The 16137-nt window shown below is 44.9% G+C and overlaps 1 protein-coding gene across 1 annotated transcript in view; it reads right to left on the bottom strand.

Annotated features, from left to right (window-relative positions):
• The window catches only part of LOC120996658 (transient receptor potential cation channel subfamily M member 2-like), a 143231-nt gene extending 127352 nt beyond the window's left edge, over positions 1-15879 (bottom strand). Inside the window, exons 1-4 of the mRNA XM_040426767.1 lie at positions 15699-15879; positions 14722-14804; positions 13278-13440; positions 12910-13090 (exon numbers count right to left, since the gene is read on the bottom strand). Of these exons, the coding sequence (XP_040282701.1) occupies positions 12910-13090; positions 13278-13440; positions 14722-14804; positions 15699-15854 (583 nt within the window). The 5' untranslated portion in view covers positions 15855-15879. The remainder of the gene's footprint in view (positions 1-12909; positions 13091-13277; positions 13441-14721; positions 14805-15698) is intronic.
• Positions 15880-16137: the final 258 nt, after the last annotated feature.

Below are 16137 nucleotides of genomic sequence, written 5' to 3'. Positions count from 1 at the left end.
GGACAGTATACTGTATATATACTACAGAGGACAGTATACTGTATATATACTACAGAGGAGAGTATACTGTATATATATACTACAAAGGACAGTATACTGTATATATACTACAGAGGACAGTATACTGTATATATACTACAGAGGACAGTATACTGTATATATACTACAGAGGAGAGTATACTGTATATATATATACTACAAAGGACAGTATACTGTATATATACTACAGAGGACAGTATACTGTATATATATACTACAGAGGACAGTATACTGTATATATACTACAGAGGACAGTATACTGTATATATATATACACTACAGAGGACAGTATACTGTATATATACTACAGAGGACAGTATACTGTATATATACTACAGAGGACAGTATACTGTATATATACTACAGAGGACAGTATACTACTACAGAGGGATCTGGATAGATTGGAGTCTTGGGCAGATAAGTGGCAGATGAGGTTTAACACTGACAAATGTAAGGTTATGCACATGGGAAGGAATAATGCAAGTCACCCGTACATACTAAATGATAAAACACTGGGTAACACTGACATGGAAAAGGATCTAGGAATTTTAATAAACAGCAAACTAAGCTGCAAAAACCAGTGTCAGGCAGCTGCTGCCAAGGCCAGTAAGATAATGGGTTGCATCAGAAGGGGCATAGATTGCGGTGATGAGAACATAGTCCTACCACTTTACACATCACTAGTCAGACCACACATGGAGGACTGTGTACAGTTCTGGGCTCCTGTAAGCAAGGCAGACATAGCAGAGCTGGAGAGGGTCCAGAGGAGGGCAACTAAAGTAATAACTGGAATGGGGCAACTACAGTACCGTGAAAGATTATCAAAATTAGGGTTATTCACGTTAGAAAAAAGACGACTGAGGGGAGATCTAATTACTATGTATAAATATATCAGGGGTCAGTACAGAGATCACTCCCTCCATCTATTTATCCCCAGGACTGTGACTGTGACGAGGGGACATCCTCTGCGTCTGGAGGAAAGAAGGTTTGTACACAAACATAGAAGAGGATTCTTTACTGTAAGAGCAGTGAGACTATGGACTCTTTACTGTAAGAGCAGTGAGACTGTGGACTATATACTGTAAGAGCAGTGAGACTATGGACTCTTTACTGTAAGAGCAGTGAGACTATGGACTCTTTACTGTAAGAGCAGTGAGACTATGGACTCTGTACTGTAAGAGCAGTGAGACTATGGACTCTTTACTGTAAGAGCAGTGAGACTATGGACTCTTTACTGTAAGAGCAGTGAGACTGTGGACTATATACTGTAAGAGCAGTGAGACTATGGACTATATACTGTAAGAGCAGTGAGACTGTGGACTCCTTACTGTAAGAACAGTGAGACTATGGACTCTTTACTGTAAGAGCAGTGAGACTATGGACTCTTTACTGTAAGAGCAGTGAGACTATGGACTCTTTACTGTAAGAGCAGTGAGACTATGGACTCTTTACTGTAAGAGCAGTGAGACTATGGACTCTTTACTGTAAGAGCAGTGAGACTATGGACTCTGTACTGTAAGAGCAGTGAGACTATGGACTCTTTACTGTAAGAGCAGTGAGACTATGGACTCTATACTGTAAGAGCAGTGAGACTTTGAACTCTATACTGTAAGAGCAGTGAGACTATGGACTCTTTACTGTAAGAGCAGTGAGACTATGGACTCTTTACTGTAAGAGCAGTGAGACTATGGACTCTTTACGGTAAGAGCAGTGACACTATGGACTCTACTGTAAGAGCAGTGAGACTATGGACTCTTTACTGTAAGAGCAGTGAGACTATGGACTCTATACTGTAAGAGCAGTGAGACTATGGACTCTTTACTGTAAGAGCAGTGAGACTATGGACTCTTTACTGTAAGAGCAGTGAGACTATGGACTCTGTACTGTAAGAACAGTGAGACTATGGACTCTTTACTGTAAGAGCAGTGAGACTATGGACTCTATACTGTAAGAGCAGTGAGACTATGGACTCTACTGTAAGAGCAGTGAGACTATGGACTCTTTACTGTAAGAGCAGTGAGACTATGGACTCTTTACGGTAAGAGCAGTGACACTATGGACTCTTTACTGTAAGAACAGTGAGACTATGGACTCTTTACGGTAAGAGCAGTGAGACTATGGACTCTACTGTAAGAGCAGTGACACTATGGACTCTTTACTGTAAGAGCAGTGAGACTATGGACTCTTTACTGTAAGAGCAGTGAGACTATGGACTCTTTACTGTAAGAGCAGTGAGACTATGGACTCTATACTGTAAGAGCAGTGAGACTATGGACTCTTTACTGTAAGAGCAGTGAGACTATGGACTCTTTACTGTAAGAGCAGTGAGACTATGGACTCTTTACTGTAAGAGCAGTGAGACTATGGACTCTTTACTGTAAGAGCAGTGAGACTATGGACTCTTTACTGTAAGAGCAGTGAGACTATGGACTCTTTACTGTAAGAGCAGTGAGACTATGGACTCTGTACTGTAAGAGCAGTGAGACTATGGACTCTTTACTGTAAGAGCAGTGAGACTATGGACTCTATACTGTAAGAGCAGTGAGACTTTGAACTCTATACTGTAAGAGCAGTGAGACTATGGACTCTTTACTGTAAGAGCAGTGAGACTATGGACTCTTTACTGTAAGAGCAGTGAGACTATGGACTCTTTACGGTAAGAGCAGTGACACTATGGACTCTACTGTAAGAGCAGTGAGACTATGGACTCTTTACTGTAAGAGCAGTGAGACTATGGACTCTATACTGTAAGAGCAGTGAGACTATGGACTCTTTACTGTAAGAGCAGTGAGACTATGGACTCTTTACTGTAAGAGCAGTGAGACTATGGACTCTGTACTGTAAGAACAGTGAGACTATGGACTCTTTACTGTAAGAGCAGTGAGACTATGGACTCTATACTGTAAGAGCAGTGAGACTATGGACTCTACTGTAAGAGCAGTGAGACTATGGACTCTTTACTGTAAGAGCAGTGAGACTATGGACTCTTTACGGTAAGAGCAGTGACACTATGGACTCTTTACTGTAAGAACAGTGAGACTATGGACTCTTTACGGTAAGAGCAGTGAGACTATGGACTCTACTGTAAGAGCAGTGACACTATGGACTCTTTACTGTAAGAGCAGTGAGACTATGGACTCTTTACTGTAAGAGCAGTGAGACTATGGACTCTTTACTGTAAGAGCAGTGAGACTATGGACTCTATACTGTAAGAGCAGTGAGACTATGGACTCTTTACTGTAAGAGCAGTGAGACTATGGACTCTTTACTGTAAGAGCAGTGAGACTATGGACTCTTTACGGTAAGAGCAGTGACACTATGGAACTCTCTGCCTGAGGAGGTGGTGATGGTGAGTACACTGAAAGAGTTCAGGAGGGGCCTGGATGTATTTCTGGAGTGTAATAATATTACAGGCTATAGCTACTAGAGAGGGGTCGTTGATCCAGGGAGTTAGTCTGATGCCTGATTGGAGTCGGGAAGGAATTTTTTATTCCCCTAAAGTGGGGAAAATTGGCTTCTACCTCACAGGGTTTTTTTTTGCCTTCCTCTGGATCAACTTGCAGGATAACAGGCCGAACTGGACGGACAAATGTCTTTTTTCGGCCTTATGTACTATGTTACTATGATAATTTGCATACATTTTACACAGAAATCCAGAGGAGTGTTGTCTAGCCCACAATGATCATCACGTGTATCAACTGGTCTCCATAATTGAAATAGTACCCACCCAAAGGTCCCCCCTAAGGCCTTGCAACTAGAAATGTTCTTATCTGCTTTTCTCTGAATAATGCCTTTTATTCTGAAAGAACTATTTGCAGATGTGAGGCTGGCTTAACCATTTTTCTAGCTTTGCTACATAAGCCTTTTTAAAAAGGCATTAAGGCATCTCTGCCAATCCTCTGTGTGAACATAATGAAGCGCTCATTGCTGCTGTGATCTATAGCTCCTGCTGTCTCCTTCCTATTCCCCTGAGAATACACCATCAGCATAGCAAAGATGGACAACACCTTCAGCAACTTCATTTCACTATTCTGGATTAACCTCAGACAAAGACACCTCCAAAGCAACCTTCAACTGTGAGGCAAGAGAATCACTACTAGGGATGAGCGGACCAGTGGATATTCTGCTTCTGGTTCAAAACTTGATCCCGAACAAACACCATGGAAGTCAGGGCCGGTGCTATAATAAGGCAGACCAAGCAGCTGCCTTAGGGCGCAGAGACGGGGGGGCCGAAAAATAAAACTTTTAATTTTTTTTTAAATACCCCGTATTTTCGCCCCTGGGTCTTATGGGGTGAATACTAATGAAGCGCTTCCATTTTGGAAGCGCTTCATTAGTACCGGAGGACCGGGAAGCGGTGAAGGATCTGTACTCACTGCTTCCTGGTCCTCCGCTCGGCTGCCTGCTGTAAAGGGCTGCGCACCATGTGACCTCACTGCGCGCAGCCTTCACAGCTGACAGCCGAGAACCAGGAAGAAGAGAGAGAGCGCTGGTGGTGAGGAGCAGCGGCCTCCAGGAGCAGGAGAGGTACGTTATATATTTTATTTTATTTGTGCTGACGGCTGACATGGGGGGGGCATGACGGCTGACATGGGGGGGCATGACGGCTGACATGGGGGGGGGCATGACGGCTGACATGGGGGGGGCATGACGGCTGACATGGGGGGGGCATGACGGCTGACATGGGGGGGGCATGACGGCTGACATGGGGGGGGCATGACGGCTGACATGGGGGGGGCATGACGGCTGACATGGGGGGGGCATGACGGCTGACATGGGGGGGGCATGACGGCTGACATGGGGGGGGCATGACGGCTGACATGGGGGGGGCATGACGGCTGACATGGGGGGGGCATGACGGCTGACATGGGGGGGCATGACGGCTGACATGGGGGGGGCATGACGGCTGACATGGGGGGGCATGACGGCTGACATGGGGGGGGCATGACGGCTGACATGGGGGGGGCATGACGGCTGACATGGGGGGGGCATGACGGCTGACATGGGGGGGCATGACGGCTGACATGGGGGGGCAAGACGGCTGACATGGGGGGGCATGACGGCTGACATGGGGGGGCATGACGGCTGACATGGGGGGGCATGACGGCTGACATGGGGGGGCATGACGGCTGACATGGGGGGGCATGACGGCTGACATGGGGGGGCATGACGGCTGACATGGGGGGCATGACGGCTGACATGGGGGGCATGACGGCTGACATGGGGGGCATGACGGCTGACATGGTGGGGCATGACATGGAGGGCTTATGGCTGACATGGAGGGCGGATGGATGGGGGCTTATGGCTGACATGGAGGGCGGATGGATGGGGGCTTATGGCTGACATGGGGGCTGATCTGAGGCATTGGGGGTCTGATCTGAGGTCTGATTAACATTGGGGGTCTGATTGCTGGTCTGACCTGAGGTGCAATGGAAAATATTTTTTTTCTTATTATCCTCCTCTAAATCCTAGTTGCGTCTTATGCGCCGGTGCGTCTTAGAGGGCGAAAAATACGGTCCTTAAACCAGCGATTGTCTGAAGCAGAGAGAAGACACCAGGACCACACAGAGGAGAATCCCGCTGCTGCAGACGGGACCAGAGTCAGGTGAACTGTGAGGGGCGCCAAAATGTAGCTTCGCTTGTGTTGGCACAAATCCTTGCACCGGCCCTGATTGAAGTCAATGGTGACCCGAACCTTGGGGCTGAAAAATGGCTATAAAAAAGTCATAGAAAGGGCTAGAGGGCTGCAAAAGGCTCCAAAGTGGGTGTAAGAGCAGGACAAATACCCTGCAAACAAATGTGCATAGGGAAATGACTTAACATAAAATACATCAAAATATTCATCTTGAACCAGGAGGCAGAGGTCCAAGCGGAGGAGGAGGCTGAGGAGGCTGTGGACGTGGAGGTGTAGATGGAAGACCGCAAACAAAAACATATGGCAGCACACCATTACACATGCAAACAATAGAACTAAGGATTAGGGATTATTCTGGATTAAAGTGGCACTCTACCTACTACACATAAAAAATAGAAGCTTTTTGCGGACGTTTGATGAAATGTGTGTCGGCCCATCTACTGGCATCAAGGTGGTTTCCACAGGAGAAGGGTACCTAACACTAACAGAACTGCCTCCCCTGGGCCTAACCTAAGCCTCCAATCAGGGCCGGCTCCAGGTTCATGTGGGCCCTTGGGCAATAAAGTCTCAGGGGGCCCCTTGTGGCATTTTGCACGGCGCTTACAGCAATGAAACTGCATGTATTATAGATGAAATACCGTACACAGAGCGGATATATGTCAATATACTATGTGCCTACTTTTAATTTCTACCCAGTGTTTCAGTCCCCTTCAGTCTACTCACAGATATGTGCCCCCTCACAGTAGTTATACCCAGATATGTGCCCCCTCACAGTAGTTATACCCAGATATGTGCCCCCCTCACAGTAATTATACCCAGATATGTGCCCCCCTCACAGTAGTTATACCCAGATATGTGCCCCCCTCACAGTAGTTATACCCAGATATGTGCCCCCCTCACAGTAGTTATACCCAGATATGTGCCCCCTCACAGTAGTTATACCAGATATGTGCCCCCTTCACAGTAGTTATACCAGATATGTGCCCCCTTCACAGTAGTTATACCCAGATATGTGCCCCCTCACAGTAGTTATACCCAGATATGTGCCCCCTTCACAGTAGTTATACCAGATATGTGCCCCCTTCACAGTAGTTATACCCAGATATGTGCCCCCCTCACAGTAGTTATGGCCAGATATGTGCCCCCCTCACAGTAGTTATATCCAGATATGTAATAATAAATGGTATAACAGGGCACTCAAGAAACCGTGACCATGTGGTTAAACAGTTAAATACTTTATTTGTGATTATAATCAATCAAAATGCTGGAATTCAATTGTATACACAATATGATATTATCTTCGATAATAATGATCGATTATATACTCAAATGAGAATTATATTCGGCAGCATACAATAAAAAATAATAAATAAAAAATAATTGATTGGCACTATAGGTGATTCAATTAACACAATATGTAAAATCAAGGCAATATTCTTAGAAATGCATAGTAGTTGTGAATCAATAATCCCAAGATAAATAATGTCAATAGTTTATAATTGTTGCACATGGGTATCGGTGTATAAAATCAGGTATATAAAGTCAAGTCTTTATGTCCACTCTCGATATCGGCAGCGTCCCACCGAAACGAAACAAGTAGCGGCGTCCCGCTACAAAATTACTTGCAAGTATAGGTTAATTGGTTACCTTATATTCGACCGAAGACTTTGCAGACTTTGGATCTATTCCTCTCCCTTAATGTGCCCGTGGTTGTTTGGCACAGTGTATCAGGAGGTTTTTCCTCGACGGCTCTGTAGTTCTGTTTCACGTCACTGCCAGAGTCCCTGACTGACGGCCTCTGAATGGAAGATTCCGCAATGATGTTATGCTTGGGATTTTGCAGTGGTGTTGTCTCAGAGATTTCTCGTCGGGAGGAGTATCCAGGTATAGTCAGTCAAATGGTCGATTTAAGGTGCTTGGATCCTTCAATGGTTAGGTAGGGGGTGTAGCACCAGACGCGTTTCGGGGTCCAACGTATTGCCCCTTCCTCAGTGGCCAGTGAGTGGACATAAAGACTTGACTTTATATAGCTGATTTTATACACCGATACCCAGGTGCAACAATTATAAACTATTGACATTATTTATCTTGGGATTATTGATTCACAACTACTATGCATTTCTAAGAATATTGCCTTGATTTTACATATTGTGTTAATTGAATCACCTATAGTGCCAATCAATTATTTTTTATTTTTTATTGTATGCTGCCGAATATAATTATCTCATTTGAGTATATAATCGATCATTATTATCGAAGATAATATCATATTGTGTATACAATTGAATTCCAGCATTTTGATTGATTATAATCACAAATAAAGTATTTAACTGTTTAACCACATGGTCACGGTTTCTTGAGTGCCCTGTTATACTATTTATTATTACTTTTTTGTATTGAGCGAGTGGTCTCAATTTCACAGGAGCACCGACTTGGTGTCCTTTTTTCCTAGTGCGACATCTTACTTGATTATACCCAGATATGTGCCCCCTCACAGTAGTTATATCCAGATATGTGCCCCCTCACAGTAGTTATACCAGATATGTGCCCCTCACAGTAGTTATATCCAGATATGTGCCCCCTCACAGTAGTTATACCAGATATGTGCCCCTCACAGTAGTTATATCCAGATATGTGCCCCCTCACAGTAGTTATATCCAGATATGTGCCCCCTCACAGTAGTTATACCCAGATATGTGCCCCCTCACAGTAGTTATATCCAGATATGTGCCCCCTCACAGTAGTTATATCCAGATATGTGCCCCCTCACAGTAGTTATACCCAGATATTTGCCCCCTCACAGTAGTTATACCCAGATATGTGCCCCTCACAGTAGTTATATCCAGATATGTGCCCCCTCACATTAGTTATGGCCAGATATGTGCCCCCTCACAGTAGTTATATCCAGATATGTGCCTCCTCACAGTAATTATATCCAGATATGTGCCTCCTCACAGTAGTTATGCCAGATATGTGCCCCCTCACAGTAGTTATATCCAGATATGTGCCTCCTCACAGTAATTATATCCAGATATGTGCCTCCTCACAGTAGTTATGCCAGATATGTGCCCCCTCACAGTAATTATATCCAGATATGTGCCTCCTCACAGTAGTTATATCCAGATATGTGCCCCCTCACAGTAGTTATGCCAGATATGTGCCCCTCACAGTAGTTATGCCAGATATGTGCCCCTCACAGTAGTTATGGCCCGATATGTGCCCCCTCACAGTAGTTAAATCCAGATATGTGCTCCCTCACAGTAGTTATATCCAGATATGTGCCCCCTCACAGTAGTTATATCCAGATATGTGCTCCCTCACAGTAGTTATATCTAGATATGTGCTCCCTCACAGTAGATATGCCAAGATGTGCCCCCTCACAGTAGTTATGCCAGATATGTGCTCCCTCACAGTAGTTATATCCAGATATGTGCCCCCTCACAGTAGTTATATCGAGATATGTGCCCCCTCACAGTAGTTATACCCAGATATGTGCCCCCTCACAGTAGATATGCCAAGAGATGTGCCCCCTCACAGTAGTTATGCCAGATATGTGCCCCCTCACAGTAGTTATATAGTTATACCAGATATGTTCCCCTCTCACAGTAGTTATACCAAGATATGTGCCCCTCACAGTAGTTATGCCCAGATATGTGCTCCCTCACAGCAATTATGCCCAGATATGTGCCCCCTCACAGTAGTTATATCCAGATATGTGCCCCCCTCACAGTAGTTATACCAGATATGTGCTCCCTCACAGTAGTTATATCCAGATATGTGCTCCCTCACAGTAGATATGCCAAGATGTGCCCCCTCACAGTAGATACACCAAGATATGTGCCCCTCACAGTAGTTATACCCAGATATGTGCCCCCTCACAGTAATTATACCCAGATATGTGCCCCCTCACAGTAGTTATATCCAGATATGTGCCCCCTCACAGTAATTATACCCAGATATGTGCCCCCTCACAGTAGGTATGCCCAGATATGTGCCCCCTCACAGCAATTATGCCCAGATATGTGCCCCTCACAGTAGATATATAGGTTTACCAGATATGTGCCCCTCTCACAGTAGTTATACCCAGATATGTGCCCCTCTCACAGTAGTTATGCTCAGATATGTGCCCCTCTCACAGTAGGTATACCCAGATATGTGCCCCTCTCACAGTAGTTATACTCAGATATGTGCCCCTCACAGTAGTTATGCCCAGATATGTGCCCCCTCACAGTAGGTATACCCAGATATGTGCCCCTCTCACAGTAGTTATACCCAGATATGTGCCCCTCACAGTACTTATGCCCAGATATGTGCCCCCTCACAGTAGTTATACCCAGATATGTGCCTCCTCACAGTAGTTATACCCAGATATGTGCCTCCTCACAGTAGTTATACCCAGATATGTGCCCCCTCACATTAGATAAGGAGTTTTTGGTCAGGTGACCGTGGTTTGATTTTTGTTATAATCTCCTGAGGGCCCTTTAGGGACAAAAATCTGGTTCCCCCTCACAGTAGATATGCCAAGATATGTGCCCCCTCACAGTAGATATGCCAAGATATGTGCCCTCTTACAGTGGATATGCCAAGATATGTGCCCTCTTACAGTGGATATGCCAAGGATGGAAACAAACAGATTCTACATTTGATCTTAGCCTAAAGGCTGAGAAGCTAGTTCTCTTTCTAGAAGAAGTGCAGTGTCCTACTAGCCTACAGATGACAGCCTGTTTTGTCATCTGTAATTTCATGCTGTATTGTATTATGTGAAATCCCTGTTACCAGGCTGTCAGGTGCACTACATACATCCACCACTAGATGGGGGTAGCCCCACAGTATAAATAGAGTAGTTGAGGCCTAGTTAGTCAGTGGAGAGAAGGAGTGAGAGTGCAGCTGCTCGCTGTCTTTAATGCAAGGCAGTTCAAGGGAAACAGAGGATAAAGACACAAAGAACAACAGCCATTTTACCAGGCTTCAAGGACCTTAGGATTCAAGGTGAAGGACTTAGCTTCCGGCAGCCTCACCATTAAAGAGCTGGAGAAACAGAACTAGAATAAGGAACTGAATATCAGTGAGTACATAACTAACTACCCTAGCCTGACCCATTACTACCAGCACAGCCTGTTACTGGGATTCATCACATCCAACCTGCATGTGTATCAGAGACTGCTTTATTACTGGAAGTAAACGTTATTAAGAACCTGGTTATAGTAAAGGTTACCGTTGTAGTTAAACCTGCCTCATTCTTCTATCTTCATACTACTACCACTCTCAACATTTTGCACCATCAAGGTGCTGGCGTGATGACACTAAGTCAGGGGCCCAGCTGCACAAGCACCCGGAAATCCAATCCCCATCAAGGGCACCTCGATCACCACCTGGCCGGTGTCCCCTGTAATGGAGTGTGCCGCGGACAATCCAGTGCTGGTCTCCCATTCACTGCACTGCTGGCCCAGGGAGGCGTCTGCTAAACCGTGAGTAACCCATGAACTGTTGTACGCTTCGGCCCACCGTGAACCTCACCTGTTCTACCCCTGCGGACCGGCACGTTGCAGAAGTAAACAAGAATGTCTCTTACTTAATTGTAATTTGGCTGACATGAGAGAAGATTATTTCATTCCTAGAAAGCCAAAGGTATGTAAATTAGCTTGCCTGACAAGAAAAAAGGGGATATCCAACTAGTGCCAGAAGAATTAAGATATGCAATTTACTCTTCCTAGAAACCAATAGTAGTGTTGTCAGGCATACAATACTCATGTATATTTTTCGGTCTCCCTAATGATAAAGAGCACTCCAAAGAGAACCCTCAAGGCAAGTCTCTTGATTGATTCTGGTTCTCTTGTCCATTTGTCCTTCTAGAAAGAAGTCTAGCTTGCATGTTTCACTAAGAGATGTAATTTTTTTTGTGATGTAATTCTCTTGTCTCACTTTTAGTTAAATGTTACTTTGGAGATGTCTCTGGCTCATCCGACATTCATCCAAAACTGTGAAATAAAATTGTTCAAGGTGTAGTTTGCTTTTGTTAAAGAGCTGATAGGCTCAGATAGACAGCAAGTAGGGAGAACACAGCAGCAATGAGCACTGCCTTATTTTCACACAGAGGATTGGCAGAGATGCCTTCCTGCCTTTTAAACAGGCTTATGTAGCAAAGCAAGAAAAATAGCTAAGTCAGCCTCACATCTGCAAGTAGTTCTTTACTGACAAAAGCACTTAAAGGGGTTGTCTCACTTCAGCAAATGGCATATATCATGTAGACCAAGTTTTAGTATTATTACAAGCCACTTGCTAGTATATTATTCTCCATATTACCTCCTTTGCTGGCTAGACTCATTTTTACATCACATTATACACTTCTTGTTTCCATGGTTATGACCACCCTTAAATCCAGCATCGGTGGCCGTGCTTGCACACTATAGGAAAAAGCACCAGCCTATGTATGCTCCTATGGTCCCGGCCACCAGAGATACTTGCGCTTTTTTCTATAGTGTGCAAGCATGACCACCACTGCTGGATTACAGTGTAGTTATAACCGTGGAAATGTGAAGTATATCATGTGATGAAAAAATTAGTCTAGCCAGCAAAGTAAGCTACATTAATAATAAGTATACATTCGTAAATGCCTTGTGTTACTTTCTCTACATGATGAATGCCACTTGTGGAAGTGAAGACAACCCCTTTAATCTGAAAAAGCAGATGAGAACAGCTTTTCTAGTTGCAAGGCCTTAGGGGGTACCTCTGGTGGGTACTATTTCTATTATGGAGACCAGTTGATACACGTGATAACTATTGTAGGCTAGACAATGCTCCTCTGGATTTCTGGGTGAGATATATGCAAATTATCCTGTCTAGTGTCTGCCAACATCAGATAGGTTAAGGAAACCCAATTTGAATATCTTTCCCAGAAACGCAGAGGGGCATCATCTGGTTTACAATACTGTGCACACATACTTGACATATCAGGCCCATCACCTGGACTACAATACTGCTCACATTCACTCAGCTAATTGTCATAGTAGGGGCATCGCCTCAAGCATACTCTCTGTACCATGATCTCTCCATAACGAAAAAGAGTACCCATGATTAGACAATGCATATATACTGTATTATTCAGAAACACATTTCTATACCACTCTATCCGCTTTAGTTTTTTTTTTTTTTTTTGTGTGATACCTAAAAGTACTGTGATAATAGGAAGCTTCAATGCACCTCTATGGAGGAGCTCATGACCTGAGCCATCTCACCTGTACTCTGTGCTGCTTTCACCAGACCCCAGCTAAACTCGTTCTTCAGTCTTGGGCTTATGTTGAAGTTCTTCGCTCCTCCGGTCACAGATATCAGCAGGCTGGGCACGCTGAGCCCCCATTGCTGTGTCATAAGTTCAAATAACACACTGGGGTTCGTGTCACATGAGGCGCGCACATACTGGAAGGAATACAGTTTAAGCATCAGTAGTAGAAAAGTAGCCGTAAAAGTCCATTAATGTCCAGGAGGGTACACAAAAAGAACTAAAGCAAACCGTGGGTTAGTGACAGGCCCCAAACCCCAAATAATTTACCACATGGAGCACCACAGGGATTGATCTTTATAGGAAGACCTACTAGAACCTTACCTTTGCCCAGGTTCTTGTGGTTCCAGAGAAAGTCATGTCCCCGTGAGAATCACTAGGAAATTCTTTGACATGTTTCTGAGGGTCCCATGAGATTCCAGGTGCCACTTTCATTTCCAAACCATGGAAATGCAGTTCTCTGGTGTGACCACAGCCACAGATGTCTCTGAGAGGGAAAACAGTGGTAACGAAAAACCTATTTCTTGATAGCTGTACCTCAACGATTCAAGACTTTACATAGCAGACTAGCGAATACTTGTTCAGCCAACAGCTATTCCTCCTGATCCCCCATACACATGGATGCAGGTTTCAGGCAATCATACATATATTAGAGAGATAAAAAAAGGCCTAATCCCCTGCCCCTCCAAACTCCTCTATACCCCTGCTGACTCTTCTGTGTTCCTCCAGAAGCCACTGTACCGCTGCAGACTTGTATGTCCTCTCGATTATTTTCTGTCCCCTCCAGACCCCTCTGTCCTCTCAAGTCTTCTCTGTCTCCTCCAGACCCCTCTGTCCTCTCAAATACTCTCGGTCCCCCCAGACACCTTTGTCCTCTCCAAGCTTCTCTCTGTCCCCCCCAGATATATCTGCCTCCTCCAGACTCCTTGGTCCTCCTCCTGACCTCTCGGTACTGCTCTAGAACCCTCTGTCCTCTGGAGTCTTCTCTCTACCCTCCATACACCTCTGCCCTCTCCAGACTCCTCTGTCTCCTCCAGATAACTCTGACCCCTCCAGACTCACCAGACTCATGCATCCCCCTTAATCTTCTCAGTCCTCTCCAGACTAGTCTGTTCCTCTACAGGCACCTCAGACTCTTCTGTTCCCCTCAAAACACCTTTGTCCTCTTCAGACACCTTTGTCCTATCCAGACTCTTCTGTCCTCTTAAATCTTCTCTGTCCCCTCCAGACTAGTCTGTCCTCCTCTGGACTTTTTTGTTCCCCTCAATACTTCTCTGCCCTCACCAGATAACTCTGCCTCCACATAACTCATTCCTCTCCAGACCATTTTGTTGTCTCCTCTAGACCCCTTGTGTCTGCTACAGTTTTCTCTTCCCCTTCCTGACTCCTCTAGATACCTGAATCGGGGCTTTTATGTCTTTAGGACAAATGATTTGCAGGTTAATACCCAGCATTCCCAATCTTTCTTTTTCCCAACATTGCAGGAGAGTTGGAACATAATTTTTAGATGGTTGGCCGTTCTGGCTGAGATCAGCGGAGTTGGCTGATATGATATTCATCTAATGTATATGGTCACCTTCAGGGATGTATGAAGCCCTCTCAGTGCTCCATCACTGTGAGGAAGAAACTCAACTATCAATGGTAAATTCTATGAAAATGACGAAGCCTCTACAGTATATAGACAGAGAGTAACAAGAACATAAAAAAAAAAATCATTCAGAGGCGAATCAAGGTTTCTACCACCAGTACTGTAGACATCATTACTCACTCCTCTCCCGTTGATCTGGGGGTAAAAGCCACACATTCTTTCTTCTTAATATGCTTTGAAACCCATGAGTTGAGAACATTGACCTACAAAATAAGGTAAATGTATAAGACAGTGAAGCCCAAGAGCCAGCAGTGACAATGAGGTCGCCAGTCTGACCGGAACATGTCGCCCCATTACACTGGTTGCATGGGAGCCAACAACCAAATTATAATAAGAGGAGCTGAGAACAAACCCAAAATATCCAGAAAACTGAGAAGAGAGATTGAAAAGATCAGACAGTTCTCAAGGAAGATGTTCACATAAGAAGAGCTTAGGTCAGAAGAGAGCAGAAGCCTCTAGAGCACTCTCCTGAGACATATTACAGTATGTCATGGATCATGTGAGGTATGGCAACTGGAAAAGAGCTTCACACATTGCTTCAGGGTGGTTATTTACAAGAGGTCAATGGTCTACGATATGTATGGTCCTGGTTATAGCCTTCAAGTGTGAGCAGCTGATAAGATGGATTGAGAGGCTGTTGTGACCAGGAAAAGTATGAGCTCATATCATCCAGGGTGGCCAGGAGGTTCACCACTAGAGTGGGCATAGGATGGCCACGAGGGCTGGGGCCGACACCATTGTGGTGTCCAGATACCAGTGGGTACTCGTATTGCACTTTATCAGACTCCTGCCAGTCCTGGGGGGTTTGGACACATATGATATTACACCCTATGTGCTTTGTTTGGATCATTCTAATCAGAATTTTCCCTTAGGATCCATAGGAGAACATTTCATTGCAGAAAGTTTCCGTCACCTCCTGATGAGATCTGAGGACAGAAAGGAGAAGGGGTCACCAGGATCTCAGGGTAAGTGCAGAGATGAGGGGCAAAGTTCTGAATCCTGACACCTCTGTATTTCATATAAGAATCCTACGTAGGGGTTCGGAGCTCCATATTTTGTCCCAGCTTCACCCTCTGACAATATTGGAAACATTTCACCTTGGATCCATCCAGGAACTGTGGTGATGTCTTCTTCTTCTTCTTGGCATCAGCAGTAGCAGGACGATACGGAGACTGTAGGTTATTCCTCGGCTGCTGCAGCTCTGCCCCGTCCACCTGTTCTGTGCCTTTGATTTTAGTCTTTGTGTTCCCCATAATGTCTGAGGTCCATACGATGAGGAGACAACATTCAGTATATGCAGCAGGTAAGTGACCTCACCAGTAAGTGACATCATACAGCACATCACATGCAGCCACAAACTCCATTCTTGGAAGGTCGCACAAAGACATCTGGGCCCCCTGGCAGCCCCTACCCCTATAGGTATGCCCCTGCTTTATTAATATGTGCAGCTGGAGCAGCTGACAACCTGATGAACATCAGAGACCCCAGAAATCTGTCACTACAAGAAAGGGCAGGAAACAAGCTAGGGTGTCAGAG

This window comes from Bufo bufo, chromosome 3, assembly GCF_905171765.1.
Source record: "Bufo bufo chromosome 3, aBufBuf1.1, whole genome shotgun sequence".
In the NCBI taxonomy this organism is placed as follows: Eukaryota; Metazoa; Chordata; class Amphibia; order Anura; family Bufonidae; genus Bufo; species Bufo bufo.
The sequence above is the reverse complement of the archived record's forward strand: the minus strand, read 5'-3'. Positions and strand labels throughout refer to the sequence as shown.